The sequence below is a fragment of the Cucurbita maxima genome, unplaced genomic scaffold (genome assembly GCF_002738345.1).
Source record: "Cucurbita maxima cultivar Rimu unplaced genomic scaffold, Cmax_1.0 Cma_Scf00004, whole genome shotgun sequence".
Lineage (NCBI taxonomy): Eukaryota > Viridiplantae > Streptophyta > Magnoliopsida > Cucurbitales > Cucurbitaceae > Cucurbita > Cucurbita maxima.
The window spans coordinates 6,006,666-6,022,772 of record NW_019272020.1 but is presented as its reverse complement, the minus strand read 5'-3'; the positions used below and the strand labels follow the sequence as shown (position 1 = coordinate 6,022,772).

Genomic DNA, 16,107 nt, shown 5'->3' with positions numbered 1-16,107 from the left:
AATAAAAAAAAAATAATAATAATAATAATAAATAAATAAATAGTATATTTGTTTAAAAAGTATTATTAAATTTTAGAACGTTTCATTAATATTTTTTAATTTAAAAAAAAATATTATTAAAGTTTACAAAATTTTAAAAATAGATTAACCTCCTTATATTTATGAAATAGAGATAAAAACAAATTATTACTATTATGAAAGAAAATCATCTATTGACACCTTATAAATTATATTAAAATATGATATTTTTTGAAACATGATATTAATACAAACCCATTTAAAAAATTAGGTCGGTTTCTTTATAATAAAAATTTTTAAAAATATTTTGATTTTTTTTAAAAAATATTTTTTTAGACTGAATTTTTAAAAAATTAGAGGTATTTTTTAGTTTTCATTAATTTGGAAAAAGAAAAAAAAACACAATAAATGACAAAAGTTTTATGAGTTTTAATAAAAAAATTTGGAAGTTTATGATTTTTGCTAGAAAGTTTATATTTTTGTGCTAAAAATATATTCACACGTGGCAGATGATGATTGGTCAATAAGCGTCATGTCCCAAAAATAGTTGGCTCAAAAGCAACTTTCTCGCTTCCTTCCACTCTTGTTTCTCATTCCAGCTTGATTTCAATTTTCACCCTGCAGCGCTGCGACCTTCCTCTCTCTCTCAGCGCATCAATGAAGGCGGTCTCCGATCCTTCTTCTCTGGTTCGTCTCAACATTGGTATGTCCTCTTCTTCCTCTCAATTTATTGCATTCAACTGTCTTTATCAGTCAATTGCTGGCTCCTAGCGAAAAAATTAAACCATTGATCTTAACAACTATTCGATTGATTTGCGAAAAGATTATGACATTCAGGTGCTGATTATACTCTTTAGATATTGTAATTAGCAATTGATTGCCGAAGTTAGCTGATCTTTGGCACGTTCCTTCCGTAAACAGCATCGTGTTATTTAATTCTGTTGTATTTATTCGTTTAGTGTTAATCGAGGAGGATTTTGAGTTGTTTTATATTGTTTTTTAGTGTTTTTTATCGTGTTTACTTGCAGGTGGGAAGAAATTTAGAACAACATTAGATACATTGACTCAGCGAGAACCTGATTCGATGCTAGCTGCAATGTTTAGTGGCCGTCATACCTTATGCCAGGATCCTGATGAGGTGCGTGTTTTCATAGAGAAATCAGTTGATTTTAGTCTCAGGTATTATGTCTATATGTTGGGGTTCCACAATTGGAATCTTATTCTTCATTGACATAATTCACTCTCTCTGTATTTGATTTATTTTACGTGGAAATCTACTCTATCTGAGCATTACTATTTTATTTGAGGCAGGGATCTGTCTTTTTGGACAGAGATGGGAAACATTTTCGACATATTCTCAATTGGTTAAGGGATGGCATAGTTCCAACGCTTCCTGACTCTGAGATTGCAGAGCTTCTGCGAGAGGCAGAGTACTATCAGTTGCTTGTGAGCCATCATTCTTTCCTGTAGTTTAACATTTATTTAAAATTTCATGTCTTAATTACATGATTCGTATCCTACTTCCACAAGTTTCTTTGGGTTAATATTTATTTTCCATGTCATAGTTGAAGGAGTTATTTTCAATATTAATTCTCGTGTTTTTTTTTCTTCTATATTAATGGTTAGAGGGGATTAAATTTTGATTCAGGGACTCATCGATGGAATCAATGATGCGATGAGTAAAAAGAAGGAAGATGAGGAACCTCAGTCTGAGCTGAACCGTGTTGATATTATCAAGTGCATACAGTCTGAGAAAGTTAGACTGCGAGGGGTTAACCTATCTGGCCTTGATCTTTCCAAGCTGGTAATTATCTAGTTTCTTGACTTATGAGAAGATAATTTTTTAGATAAAAGAAATAATCTCACTATTATATACAATTTACAAAGGAAAAGCCTATGCAAGGGCCAAATCTTACAAAGAAGATAGGAGGTAGTCTTGAAAATGGTAAGGTTCTTCATCAAGGATGACTTTCTAAAGGTGTTAAATGAGTTTCATGAGAGAGGCATCATCAATGCCACTAGACTGAATCCTGATTTGGGTTGTTTTTTTTTAAAAGTTGTTGCCCTTGAATCAAGTACTTCAAACCTATAAGTTCGGTCACCAACCTATAATATGATTGCTAAGATTTTGACAGAGAAAATGCACAAAATGATCTCAAATACCATTTTGGAAAATTTGGCCGCTTTTGTGGCTGGGGTTAGTCTTCATAATTGCTCAGAAAGTTACTGAGTGCTATAGGACTTTGGAAGGCGTCACTTTCAAAATACTTTGCCTCAGGTATATCTTAATTACTCGGGAAGTTACTGAGGGCTATAGAACTTCGCAAGGTCTCATTTTCAAAAGACTTTGAAAAGGCCCAATTTCAGATAATTGTTCTTTTGTTTCATTTTGTTTTTGATTAGATCCTCTGAGAGAAAGGTTTTGATTTTAAGTGGATATCTTGAGTGGGTAATTGTCTTCACTATGTCAAATTTTCTATCTTAATTAGTGGTAGACCGAGTTGGCGAAGTGTGAATTCTTTGCCACCGGGAGTTTCAGTTTGAGGGCTTATATAAAATTCATCCAACCTATATACAGTTTGCAAACAATACTGTATTCTTTTGTTTTAGTAGGGAGGACTGCTTCATCTCTTTGAACGAGACCCTTTTTGTTTATGAATGGAGGAGGTAAGATTTTAATTTTTGTTATTAGTGCACTTTCATGAATCCTTGCAAAGTCAACCCCCTGATATTCGCTGCAGCTTGAGAATTTCATTTCTCCTTAATTAGAAACGAGGTTCTACTTGCGTCCAGGAAGATGTCTGGTTTGCAATCCCTTCGCTTTCTCTACCTTGATTTCTACAAAATTCTACTTGCAAAAGAGTTCCTTATTTATTTATTTTTTTTTTTGTCTTTTACCACTTCTAGGATGTTCTCATAATTTCCAATTTTAGAAGGGCCTAATCTGATTTGAAAGTGGACATAGTTCTCTTGGTTTTATCTTGTGTTCAGGCTATTTTCTCAAACTTGTACTCTAAGGAAAGTAGTTGGGCCTTTTTGTAATTATGACTCAAATTAACTTATAGCCCATTGGAAAAGCTTTTTGTAATTCCTTGGATAGGTCTTCCTTTTGCAATTTCATTTTGTCAATGAAATTGTTTTGTTTCCTATGTAAAAAAGGAAAAACAGTCAGGCCCCTTTAATCTTCTAGCCTTTTCTCACGTAAATCCACTTTTTACCCACTTAGCCTCTCATATACCTTTATTTTCCCTCCTTGCTCCTCCAAGAACCCGCATCTCGAACTTGAAGAAGTATTCATTTTTCCTCTCTTTTGGGTTGCTTGTTGCTCATGGGAGGATCAGCACCATACAACAATCTTCCTCTTTTGTGCTTGACTGTGTGTGTTTAAGTCAGTGAGAGAAATAGTAGAGCTTTAGAGGCTTAAACTTTGGACCTTTGGCTAGGTTCAATGCTTCCTTACGAATTTCTGCATCCTCTAGTGAATTCGTCAATTGAAGCTATTTTCTGAATTGTTTTGTAGCTTGCAAGTTTTTGTGTTTTTTGTTCTCTGGCTTGTCCTGGGATTGCATTTTTCTGCCCATTATGTATTATAAATTAAAGCTGGTTTCTCATATTTTTTCTTAAAAGGTAAGCAGGTATGTGAGAACATGTTTAACTTACTAATTTTCCATAACAATCTAGATATCTGTTTATGTGATTATCATTTCCTGGCTATTTTTATAGAATTTACTTCGTATATTTCTATATCTGCAAATGTCTCTGTTTGAAGTTTCTGTTGGTTGCTACCGATGTAAGATCACATATCTCATGTCTAAAGCTATTAAGAAATGTACAGGACCTTTCATATGTAGACTTCAGCTATGCAAGTCTTAAGAATGTGTTCTTCTCACGCGCAAACCTTCAGTGTGCTAAATTTCGGGTATGTACTTTTGTAGTTCCATCTACCATGGACACTTCTGTCATTATAAATGTATAGCTAATAGTATTTCCTTGACGAGTGGAAAATAACTTCTATCAGCAACAGTTAGACTGTTTGTCTTTATAAATTTCAATCGTAAGGAATTGAGCTAGTAGTCAATGAAAAGAAGCTCATCAATATATATTTAGGATGATTCAAAATTTAGCATGTTCTCCATAGGTTTGAAATAATATCAATGATCGTGCATTCTGCGTAACGTTTATCACTTGAACTTAGGGAAGAAGAACAATATTATAGTATTTCTTCTTACACATCTAAAACATGTTCAAGGTCCTCTTATAAGGAATATATGTATAAAAAGCACGATCAATATTACAAAAGATATATAAAAGGAAACCAAACATATTAATAATTGTTTATAATTGATTGATCATCTGAAAAATATTTTAAATTTCTAAAAGATGAGTTCATACAGCATTTGTAACGAAATTCATCTAATTTATATCCCATTTGGTGTTACGCAGGATGCAGATGCTGAGGGCTCAATTTTTCATAATGCAACTTTACGAGAGTATAAAATCAATACTATTCACTTGTTACATTTTTTCTAATTTTCTGAGGACTGCATTCCTAATAATTTTTGTTTGCCTAGAAAGATGTGAATTTACTGGGGCAAACCTTCGTGGGGCCTTATTAGCAGCTGCTAATCTTCAGAGTGCCAATTTACAAGGCAAGTTTCTTTTATCCTACATTCCTTTTTAACACTTATTTTTCTTTATCAAGTTTTTCTCCATCAGTTCTTTCCTTGATTTTACTGGACAACTTAATTCTGTTTCGCAATGAAGATTCCATCATGTTTAATTTAGACTAGTTTTGTTCCAATGAGATATTAGCTTCTCGCTTTGGGAGTACATGAATGCATTGTTGAATTTTAAACTCTTTCTTGATAAATATTTCATTAGTGGACCAAAATGTTGGCTAAATGGACAAAAGGGCCGTATAACGTGCTCGGCTCACAAATGAGGAACATTGATTGACACGTGTGCAAAGGTGAGGGCCAAATTATAATAATAATAATAAAAGTTGAATGGGCAAAAAGGTTCCTAGATGGAAGATATTATTAGTAAAAGAAATTTAGGTATTTAGAAACAGGACCAGTTTTCTGATTCTTCTTGATAGATCTATTTATTAGCTCTCCCTATTCCTCATTCTTTTGGACTTCTTCAACTAACTAATTCGTTTTGGTCATTTTTCTCTTCATCCGTGACAACTTCACCATTCTTAATGATCATGATTTTCTTATTAGGATAATCATGGCTAATATGACCAATCCCTTCACATTTCCAACAGATGTTTCTATTTCTCTCTCGAACCTCCTTGTATCCCTCCTCTTTCTCTTTGCTTTTTTAGCTCTCTACCTTGTCTTTTTTGTCCATCTCATACCTGCCTATAGGCTTGAAATCTATTTTTTCACTATTTGGATTATTTTTTCTAAGTGTAGTTAGAAAAAAATTAGACTTAGAAAGAGCTATTTGGATTATTTTTTCAAGTGTAGTTAGAAAAAAATTAGACTTAGAAAGAGCATACCTCTTGTATTCTCCTTCTCCTAAGCCCATTGCCGTTCAATGTTGACAACCATTCTTTTATAACCAAGTAAGTTTACCTATCCACTTGATGAGCCATTATATCCTCCTCATCTTCAATAATGCATGCCCTATTCATAAGAGCCTCCATTTCTTTGTAATAATCTTCTACACTTTTGGATCCTTGTTATAAAGTATAGAACATTTGCTTTAGTATTCGAGAATAATGCTTAGGAATGTTCCTTTTTCTCATTAATACCTTCAATTCCTCCCAAGTTTCAATTGGTTCTCTATAATTTCTCATGTACTTTGATTTCAAGATGTCCACCAAATATTGGCATAATCACAAAATTCAGCCACTATAGTGTCAACTTCTTTTCTTTAATAATATTGTTGCAATCGAATATATGTTCAATTTTTCTCTCATATTGCAAATAATCCTCTGGATTAGATCTTCCATGAAAGGTATTAATTTTAAGTTTCACTCCCCGCCTCTCTTTCTTCTCTCTCTCATGTTGGTACTTCCTTTCAACGTTTGGTGCTAACATTTCTCTACCCTCTCTTCTTCCTCACCCTTGGCCTACAGCTAACATTGCCTAAAGCTACTTCAGTTTCTCCATATGATATCTCAAGGTACTAATTACTTGGTTCAAATGAGCAATTGACCCCATTTGTGCTTCTCTCCGTCTAGCTTCACTAATCTTCCTTTCATTTTTCGTGTCTTGATTCACATGATTATACAAACCGTTGTTAAATATGTTTAGGTCCTCACAGGCTTAACTCTGATTTTATACTCTGGACACATGTGTTCATCACACACAAAGATAGACTATTTGAAAAAATGACTAAATTATGATGAAGGTAGGATATTTGGGGAGGAGAACGAAGCATTCTTTATAAGGGTGTGGAAACCTCTCCCTAGCACACGGTCTTAAAAACCTTGAGGGGAAGTCTGAAAGGAAAAACCCAAAGAGGACAATATTTGCTAATGGTGGGCTTGAACCGTTACAAATGGTATCTGAACCAGTCACCGGACGGTACTAGTCGGAGTAGGGATAAACCCTCTCTATAGTAGACGCATTTTAAAACCGTGAGGCTGACGACGATATGTAACGGGCCAAAGTGAACAATATCTACCAGTGATGGGCTTGGGCGGATACACAACCAGATTTGAATACCACTAATTTGAACTTCAAATATTTAGTGCAAAGCAAAAATTGGTTGAAAACAAATGGACAAAAACAATTCAAGAACTCAACCTGAACAATTTATTATGGATAAAATGGCTTCTACCATATCTTTTCATTGATAAAATGGTTTTTTTATAGTATTCAACAAAAGAAACTCCCTAACTCTTCAAATGCCTAAACGGTTAATGTAATTAATTGCCATAATCGACAACTTTGTTAACTCCTACTAATTACAAAACTAATATGACAATAATTGGCAACTTTGGTAACTCTTCCTTAAACTTTGAACAGAAAATTGTTAACCTAAAAATACAAAATTACAATTCAAAGGTTTATGAAACTCTAATAATTGAACTCTTCAAAGAGCATGCCAATTCAAGTGAACTTAACAGTAACTCTATGGTCAACTTCAATTTTGTATACATTGACTTTGAAAGCTCCAAATAGTCCTTCCTCCTTGGAATAGTTTGTAACACGTAAAATGGAGTTTGAATCGAGTATCTAATTTTGAAAGTGAAGAATGGATGTTTGTTAAATCTTCTTTTTGTTTTGGACTGTTTAATAGGTCAAGTTGAAACTTGTGGAATACTATGATCCTTATCATTAATTTTTTAGGAAAATGAAGGATTATACTTTTTTTCTACGAAGTATTTGATGGGATTTAGTTCCTTTTATTCTTTTTTTTTTTTTTGGTAATTTTGTTATTTCTTCCATTACTCGTTTTATCTTTGTCAAAACTTATTTCCAATCAGGCACTAGTAAGTAGTTCACTTTTGTCAAGTAAAAGCCTCAAGTGAAACACTATCATATTCGTTATACTATGGTTCTCTCTTCAGGTTCTTTATGAAATTATATTAGCTAGCTTGGGACGTGGAAAAAAATACTTTTTAATATTTTTAAAGAACTATGGTGCATATTCTTTATTTCTTTAAACATTTCTACTTTATCCCTTAGAAATCTTTCATATCATATTGCAGATGCCTGTTTGGTAGATTGCAGCTTCTGCGGAGCAGATTTACGCTCTGCACACCTTCAGGTTTATTATATGTCTTTGTTTACGTTTTATATACTCCAGGTAATAGTCTTTATAATTTTCTCGATCAGGAACATTTCATCAAGAAAATATAAAACACCCTCCAAGTCCAAAAATGCCAAGGAAATTATGAAAAGATTCAACTATTCGTTTAATAATTAATATTAAATTTAAAAGGAAGAGTAAGTACAAGAAGTCCTAGCTGGGGAACAGTGAACATCAAGAACCACAGAAAAATCTACATCTCTGTTTGATGTTCACTGTTCCCCAGCTAGGACTTCTTGTACTTACTCTTCCTTAGATTTTATTTCCAAATATTTCTCTAGTGTCTTTGACCTCACCCAAAACTCAATGAGGAATCTTGTTGAAGAAATGACCTTAATTATATCTGTGAATTTCTCGTAATTAGGAGATATTTGTGTAATTCCGTTAAATAAAAGAAGTTAACCTCCATAGTATTGTTACCTAGTTTATAGAGATTTATTATCTAGTTTATATGGATTTACTTCTATTTATTGCTACCTAGTCTCTAGAGATTTATTTAGAATTATTTTTATCTAGTATTTAGGGTTTTGGTTAATCTTTTCGTATTATAAAAGACACATGTACCTTTTCTAAGCAAGATAATTTACACTTGCAACGTGTTATCAGAACTATTCCCTTAACTTAATGATATTAATAGAATCACAAAAAAATTGTGAGTCTAGGAGATATAGCCATAGTGAAGATCAGCTCCAAAGCAAAGGAATTAACCTTGATAGTGCTAGATAGATAGATGACTATAGGGAGGGTACTTTATTTGAGAGGAGGATTGTTGAAGTCTCACATTAGCTAAATAAGGATAAAGTGATGGATTTATAAGTAAGGGATACCATATTCATTGTCATGAGGCCTTTTGGGAAAATCAAAAGCAAAGGTTAAAGTGGACAATAATATGTCATTGTGGAGGTTCATTGTTCTTAACAAGCTTCTCTTGGAACAATTCCACGGGTGTTGCGTGCCTCACTTGTGCTGAAAAGAGACCAATTTAGAACCAAGTAATATCTAGAGGAGTAAGCATTAGGATAATGTCCCCAAGAGGTCACTATCTCGTGCCAATGAAGATAGTTCCCCAAAAAGTCTCATGCTAATGTCCTTTACTTATATATCTATGATTTCTCCCTTACTTAGCCAATATGGGACTCCAACGATCTTTTCCTTGAGAAAATTACCCTTCTCTTACACAATCATCTATTCGTCTAGCACTATCCAGGTCAACTCTTTTTTCTTGAGCATAGCACTAATCCAATAAAGCTCTACCATGAGTCTTCACTATGACTATACATTCTCACTATTTCTTTGTTTGGCGCTCGAGGATTCTATTGATATGACTAAGTTAAAGGTGTTGGATCGGTATGGTAACTCTAGAGGGGAGGAGGGCTTTAACAATAAAAGTATTTAAGGGTGCTTAATTTTTCAAATTATAAAAATGAAATTTAGTTCAAGTCAAAACACAATAAACAATTATGAAAAACTTAGAACATGTAATAAATCACAATAACAATTTTGAAATTAAATAGGAAAGAGTTAGAAAATATTTACACGTTGGTTTGGTCAAACTCGACCTACTTCATTCCGTCTCTTGTGAATTTGAATAAAACTTTCACTCTTTCCTCAAATAAGAGCCCACCCCAAGCGCCTCTTGGGAATTTGAATAAAACTTTCTTGATTCTTTCCTCGATTCTTTCCTCGGATCAGACCCCAACCGCTACACTCTTTTTACGAGTTCAAGAGTAAACTCAATCCTTTCCACAACTCAAGATCAAACCGTTACAAGTGTTGGAATTTTGTAGGAACACACCACAACTCTCTAAAAGAGTGATTTACAATTTGAGCACTCACAACTATTTCCTTACAATATAATAAAAATCTCTCTCTAAGATTAAGAGAAATAAAATTAGAAGCTTGGAGAGCAGCAATGGAGAACAATTTGAGCACTCACAACTATTTTCTCTCAATACAATAAAAATCTCTCTCAAGAATAAAAGAAATATAATTGGAAGCTTGGGGAGAGCAACAAGGGAGCGACAATAAAATTGGAAGTTTGGAGAGAGCGACAATAAAATTGGAAGTTTGGAGAGAGCGACAATAAAATTGGAAGTTTGGAGAGAGCGACAATAAAATTGGAAGTTTGGAGAGAGCGACAATAAAATTGGAAGCTTGGAGGGAGCGACAATAAAATTGGAAGCTTGGAGAGAGCAAAAAGGGAGAACAACCATGAGTTTAAATAGAGAACAACTATGAGTTTAAATAGAGAACAACTATGAGTTTAAATAGAGAACAGAAGTGGAAAAAATAGGAATTAATGTGGACCATTAAATATTTTCATACACAACCCACATGTTAATTCCATTTCTCTTCCAACACAATTACACAATTTAATGTTCCATATTAATTCCTATTTTTGCCACTTTTCTTTTCTATTTAAACTCATCATCTTCTCAACTTCTCTTCATCTTATTCTTAGAGAGATTTTTATTGTATCGGGAAGAAATAGTTGAGTGTTCAAATTGTAAATATACTGTTTTAGAGAGTTGTGGTGTGTTCTTACAAAATTCCAACAGTTGTAATGGTTTGATCTTGAGTCGTGGAAAGGATTGAGTTTGCTCTTAACTCGTAAAAAGAGCGGCCTAGCGGTTGAGGTCTGATCCGATGATTCGAGGAAAGAGTCAAGAAAATTTTACTCAAATTCTCAAGAGGCGCTTGGGGTCTAGCGGTTGAGGTTTGATCCGAGGAAAGAGTCAAGAAAGTTTTACTCAAATTCCCAAGAGGCACTTGGGGTGTAGCGGTTGGGCTCTGATCCAAGGAAAGAGTCTAGAAAGTTTTATTCAAATTCCCAAAAGGCGCTTAGGGAGTGGAGTAGGCCGAGTTTGACCGAATCACTATAAAACTACAGTGTTATATTTTTTATTTAATTTCAAATTTTCATGTTTTAAATTTTTCATAATTTTTCATTGTTTTGACTTGAACTATTCTCTTAGAGAGTTGTTTTTCATATTTTTCATGTTTTTCATGTTCTAACTAAGGTTGTCATTCCGATCCAACAAAAGAGATGATTTTGATTCCATATTTCAAGCATAAATTATTTTGCCTGCATTCCTTCTTAATTTTTCTAGAGATACCTGTGCCTTTTATTATACAAAAATTCCTAAAGTTTTAACTAGGGTTGTCATACCGAAGAGATGATTTTGATTCCATATTTCAAGCATAAATCATTTTGCTAGCATTCCTTCCTAATTTTTCTAGAGATACAGGTGCCTTTTATTATACAAAAATCCCTAAATACTAGATAACAATAAATATGAATAAATCTTTGGGTAACATTAAATCCTTGTTATAAACTATGGGTAACTGATAAATTAGGGAGGTCAACTATCTCTTATTTAATCGAATTATACAAATATCTCCAAAGTTAAGATTATACAAATATAACTAAGGTCACTCTTACAACCGGTCTTCCTTTGCCGGTCTTCCTTTGGGAAATAGTCCTTGTCGTGTTTACTTTTAGAACCCATTGATTAAAAGGTTCAAGCATCATGCCTCAGGGAATAAAAGCTTTCTTCACCTGTCGAATGAGGCCTTTCTTTACCTACCAATTTAGTCTCTATTTGTAGGATCAAAAGCACTCCCAGGAGCCCGTGGAGATCAAAAGCACTCTCAGGAACTTGTGGGTCCTTAAAATTTTCTAGCTTTCTTTGGTTCTTTGTCGGGGATGGGTTGTCAATTACCTTTGTGGAGGATTGTTGGTTAGGGGATAGAGCCCCTTTTGCTGCCCATTTCCCATCCTTATCATCTATCTTCATTTGAGTTTGATTAAGAGATCCCATATCGGTTGGGGAGGAGAACAAAACACTCTTTATAAGGCTGTGGAAAGTCACCCTAGAAGATGGGTTTTAAAAACTTTGAGGAGAAACCTAAAAGGGTAAGTCAAAAGAGGAGAATTTCAGCTAGTAATGGGCTTGAGCAGTTACAAATGTTATCAGAGTCAGACACCAGACAATGTGTCAGCGAGGAGGCTGAGCCTCGAAGGGGGGTGGACACGAAGTGGTGTGTCAGTAAGGACACTAGGCCCCAAAGGAGGTGGATTTGGTGGGAGTCCCACATCGATTGGAGAAAGGAACGAGTGCTAGCGAGGACGCTAGGCTCCGAAGGGAGTGGATTGTGAGATCCCACATCGATTGGGGAGGAGAACGAAACACCCTTTATAAGGGTGTAGAAATCTCTCCCTAGCAGACGCGTTTTAAAAACCTTGAGCGGAAGCCCGGAAGGAAAAGCCCAAAGAGGACAATGCAAGCTGTGGGTTTGGGCCGTTACACTGACCCACTGAGTCTATGGTTCTCTCAATGGACTCTATAACTTTCAGTTTGAACGTTGATTGTTGGACCATGATTCTTTGGTTGTCTCTCTGCTCCTTTGCTGGACAATTTCTACTCTCATTCAGGAGTTAGGGATATTCAAATGATAAATAGTCATTAAAAACTATAGCAGGTTGAATCATAAGCTAAATTCACGTCATAGGGGCTAATGCTTGTACCATTATCGCAAAATTTCAGGGTGCTGATTTAACTAATGCCAACTTAGAGGGAGCTAATCTCGAAGGAGCTAATTTGAAGGTAAAATTTATTTTGAGCACTATGTTTCCTCGGCTTTAGAAACCAAATTCCCTAACCTTAACTGATTGTAGGGTGCAAAACTTCCAAACGCCAATTTGAAGAGTGCAAACCTTCAACGAGCCTATTTGCGATACGTGAATCTTAAGGACACTGTAAGTAAAGCAAGTTGAATTGTAAGATCATATAGACATTATTCTTTCTGTTAATGCCTGAACTAAGAAAGCCTCTCCCTATCTCAATCTTTGACTCGAAATCTACTTAATTTTATAGCAGTTGGAAGGTGCAAGGCTTGATGGAGCCAATTTACTGGGAGCAATCAGATGAACAAGTATTAAAGGTGCATGATTCAAGGAATATCTCTAATGCTTTTATGTCATTCTCTTTCCATGTTTCATCAGATTATGCTAGCCAAATTTAAGCAGATGCATATAGACAAGCAGAATCATTTGGTTGATCAGTAAATACATCATTTACCTGCTTTACAGATCATTTCCCTGTTTTTCTCTCCAAATCTTTACAAATGCACACACATATTTATTTACTCTTGTATTTTGGTTATTTTGGTCATCTGTTAACTGTTATCCCAATTTTAGGGTTATTTTGGTCATCTGTTAACCGTTATCCCAATTTTAGTTGCAACACTTTCCTAGTTGTAACAGCCCAAGCCCACCACTAGCAGGTATTGTCTTCTTTGAGCTTTTCTTTTCGGAATTCCCCTCAAAGCTTTAAAACACGTCTGCTAGGAAAAGGTTTTCATACCCTTATAAAAGGTGTTTCGTTCTCTCCAACTAATGTGGGATATCACATGCTAGTTTCATTCATATTAATGGCTAGAATTTTGAGATGCTAGAATCGAAATAATCACATATCATAGCTTTAATTACTCACGATGCCCCAATAATTGATATTAGTTTGGTGAAGTATTGAGTTTTGAAGTATTTTTTGTTCCTCCTTTTGTAATTGGAGACCCCATTTTGTTCTTGTTTTTTTAATTAAGGTTATGTGGGGATCATCAGACCATTGAGGGGTGGGATGAAAAAATTATTACATAAAAATCAGATTTTGATGAGACTTTTCGTTCTTAGAAATCCGAGCAACATCTTTGTCATTTCTTAGTTTCATGCAATTCTTGTGGTGAATTGCATCTGAGTCATTCAATCAAGTCTTGATCAAGTTCGACTGTAGAGTGACCCAATTTAGAACAAAATTTCTTACGAGGTGTTAATCTCTTAGAGTTGTCATGAAAAAATTATTGAGGGACTGAAATAATGAGAGCTGACCTTTTATTGACAATTTGGAGCAACCGTGTAAAACCGTTAGCTACATTGTTCTTGACCTTCAAATGGATTTTTTTTTAACATCTGGACAAGTTAGGTGCATTTTCTTATCTAGTTTTATGAGGGTTGGCTCCATGTGGCTTGATTTGAAGAAAAAAATTCACACTTTGTTGGGGTCGATCTTAATTGAGTTGAAAAGATAATAAATTTGGCCTAGATTAGCATTTACCATTTCCAAAATCTGCTTTCAAAAAATTTAGTTTAGGGTAGATATATAGTTTTGGTGTTGAATTATAATTTAGTGTGTAAAATTTTGAAAATCGCGTTTTAAGTTATAAGTTTAGTGTAGTTCTTATAACTTTTATGATCGTACCTAATAGGTTATTAGATCTAAATGGTATCTAATAGGTGAGAAGTTGGTTTATAGTTTTCTCTAAATTTCGTAATGTGGTTTGTGATCCCGAGCTTTATGCGGTATAGGTTGGGTTATAAATTTATTAGGATTGAGTTGGGTTGAAATAAATGGAAAAAATTATGAGGTTGAATGGAGAGTTTATGAGTTCTCCTAAAACTAAGTTGAACCAACTCGAATTTATTGTTAATTTAAAAATAAAAAAAAACATTTATCTTTCCAATGACATTTGTTAGTCATATGATTTTTTAAATATATATTCAAATTGAGTGGTCAATATAATTAAATGTGTGAAAATAAATAAATAGATGTTTTAAGAATTAAATAAACTATTCGAATCAGCCCAACCCAAAAATTTATGGTTGAGTTGGGTTGGATTCATTGTTTAATAAGATTTATCTGAAATGAAATTTTTTAATCCGAACAATTATGTTCAACTCACGAACATCTCGTAAATAAACCCTTTCATAATTTTATTAACAAACTAAAAATAAGAATAGTAAGGATGAGTATAAAATATAAGTAGTCTACTAGGTTTATTGGCTCAATCGAGCTAACTCTGGATTCTAAGATACATCAAGTTTATTTTCAATCCATCAAAACTTATGTGTCCATCTCAGGTATGGATTAAATCTCTCTCAACAAATCTCCTTATTAGTGACCACGGTATGATTTTTCTAATAGGCTCTATAATGTCTACTATTGAACGTTGGTGCCTAATAAGTTTGCTACTAAGGTGGAACTTGAGGGTTGGTTGGTATGATCCACTGGGTTCCCCTTTTGGAAATTCACGATTATGTATCCAAAATTTTATTGTGGTACTTTGATGGTGGTGGTTTTAATACAACACATGACTTGAGCTTGACACGATTTGTCTAAGCTATGTTAAGTTCACAGTGAGCTTTAGACAACCTAATCAAAATTTCATTTTTGATGGGCAGCTTGACGTTAGTATGCATCTTTGCATCCTCTTGTGTCCACACTGACTTCAACTTTTAGTCGATAATTGGGAGAGTGGTGTGAAGTGTGAACTCCCTCTCATCGACAAATCTCATTCCTAGAGGTTTGCCCTCCTTTTCTTCGTCTTCCTCTTCCTCATCTCCTTTGTCAGCCCACCATAGTGGCAACGACGACGTCATCAACTCCGATTTGTACATAAATTTCAATTCCTGATATTGCAATTCTTTGTGTGAATGTTTGATTAATCCACCACACCTAAATGGTGTGAAAGTTATCTTATTTATAATCAAATGAATTACAAGGATATGGAAATAGTAATAAATGAAAATAACAATAAATTGAAAGATACCTATGATAATAAAGCAAATATTAGATATTTGCCTTATAATAAAATATCAAATATAATATATATGGTAAACTATAATTTATTACTAAATATCCTTAACACCCCACCGCAAGCTAAGCGTCGGATTTAAACGAACGTGAAGCTTGAATCTGAAAAATTCAAAGAGGTTGAGAAACACTTTTCTTGAAGAAGTCAACAACCTGGTTCAGAGGAGGCGTAGAGAAACACTTTCTTGGCCATCGAAAATTGCAGAGGAATCGCCGCTCAGCGGCAATGCTGCCTTGGCTTCGGCGAGAATATGTCTAACCCATGAAGAGGGATTGTCGCTTAGCGACGATGCTGCCTTAGCTCTGGTGAGAATATTTCTAACCCCAAGAAGTAGAAGGGGAAACCTAGAGCAAGGGACAAAGACAATGTTGAAGCCAGAAGAGTCGCCACATTGGGCGAAGGAGCCAATTTTGGCGAGAAGGGCAGTCGGAAGAGTCGCCTCATCGGGCGAAGAAGCCAATTTTGGCAGGAAGGGCGGCGGCAACTTGGTTGGCGAATAGGCCAGTGCGGCACCCAGATTCCGAAGGTAAATCTCTGCAAAAGGTTGATAAGTTTAGGTTAGGGTTTATGTGAAGGATGAAGGTTGATTGGGAAGAAAATGAGAGAGACTATATTGGCCAAGGGGAAAACCGATTGGGTTGGAAAAGGTGAGGTTGTATGTACAGAGTA

At 34.6% G+C, this 16,107-nt stretch overlaps 1 protein-coding gene across 2 annotated transcripts; it reads left to right on the top strand.

The window, feature by feature from the left end:
- Positions 1-599: 599 nt before the first annotated feature.
- LOC111478285 (FH protein interacting protein FIP2-like) lies at positions 600-12,888 on the top strand. Of its 2 annotated transcripts, none has more exons than XM_023122477.1 (11): positions 600-721; positions 1,047-1,156; positions 1,330-1,464; positions 1,667-1,822; positions 3,854-3,937; positions 4,462-4,508; positions 4,594-4,667; positions 7,688-7,746; positions 12,336-12,395; positions 12,467-12,547; positions 12,669-12,888. In XM_023122477.1, exons 1-11 carry the CDS (start codon positions 676-678, stop codon positions 12,717-12,719), a joined length of 903 nt encoding a protein of 300 aa, XP_022978245.1. In that variant the 5' UTR covers positions 600-675; the 3' UTR covers positions 12,720-12,888. The 2 variants fall into 2 exon arrangements, with proteins under 2 accessions (XP_022978245.1, XP_022978243.1); XM_023122475.1 differs by having other exon boundaries at positions 12,666-12,888.
- Positions 12,889-16,107: the final 3,219 nt, after the last annotated feature.

What these genes read in the sequence shown, in the direction of transcription:
- LOC111478285 (XM_023122475.1), top strand. Translation starts at nt 676, where the DNA reads ATGAAGGCGGTCTCCGATCCTTCTTCTCTGGTTCGTCTCAACATTG. An exon ending in TTCAGTGTGCTAAATTTCGG is followed by an intron (nt 3,938 to 4,461) that starts GTATGTACTTTT and finishes GGTGTTACGCAG; the next exon opens with GATGCAGATGCTGAGGGCTC. An exon ending in ACGTGAATCTTAAGGACACT is followed by an intron (nt 12,548 to 12,665) that starts GTAAGTAAAGCA and finishes TTAATTTTATAG; the next exon opens with CAGTTGGAAGGTGCAAGGCT.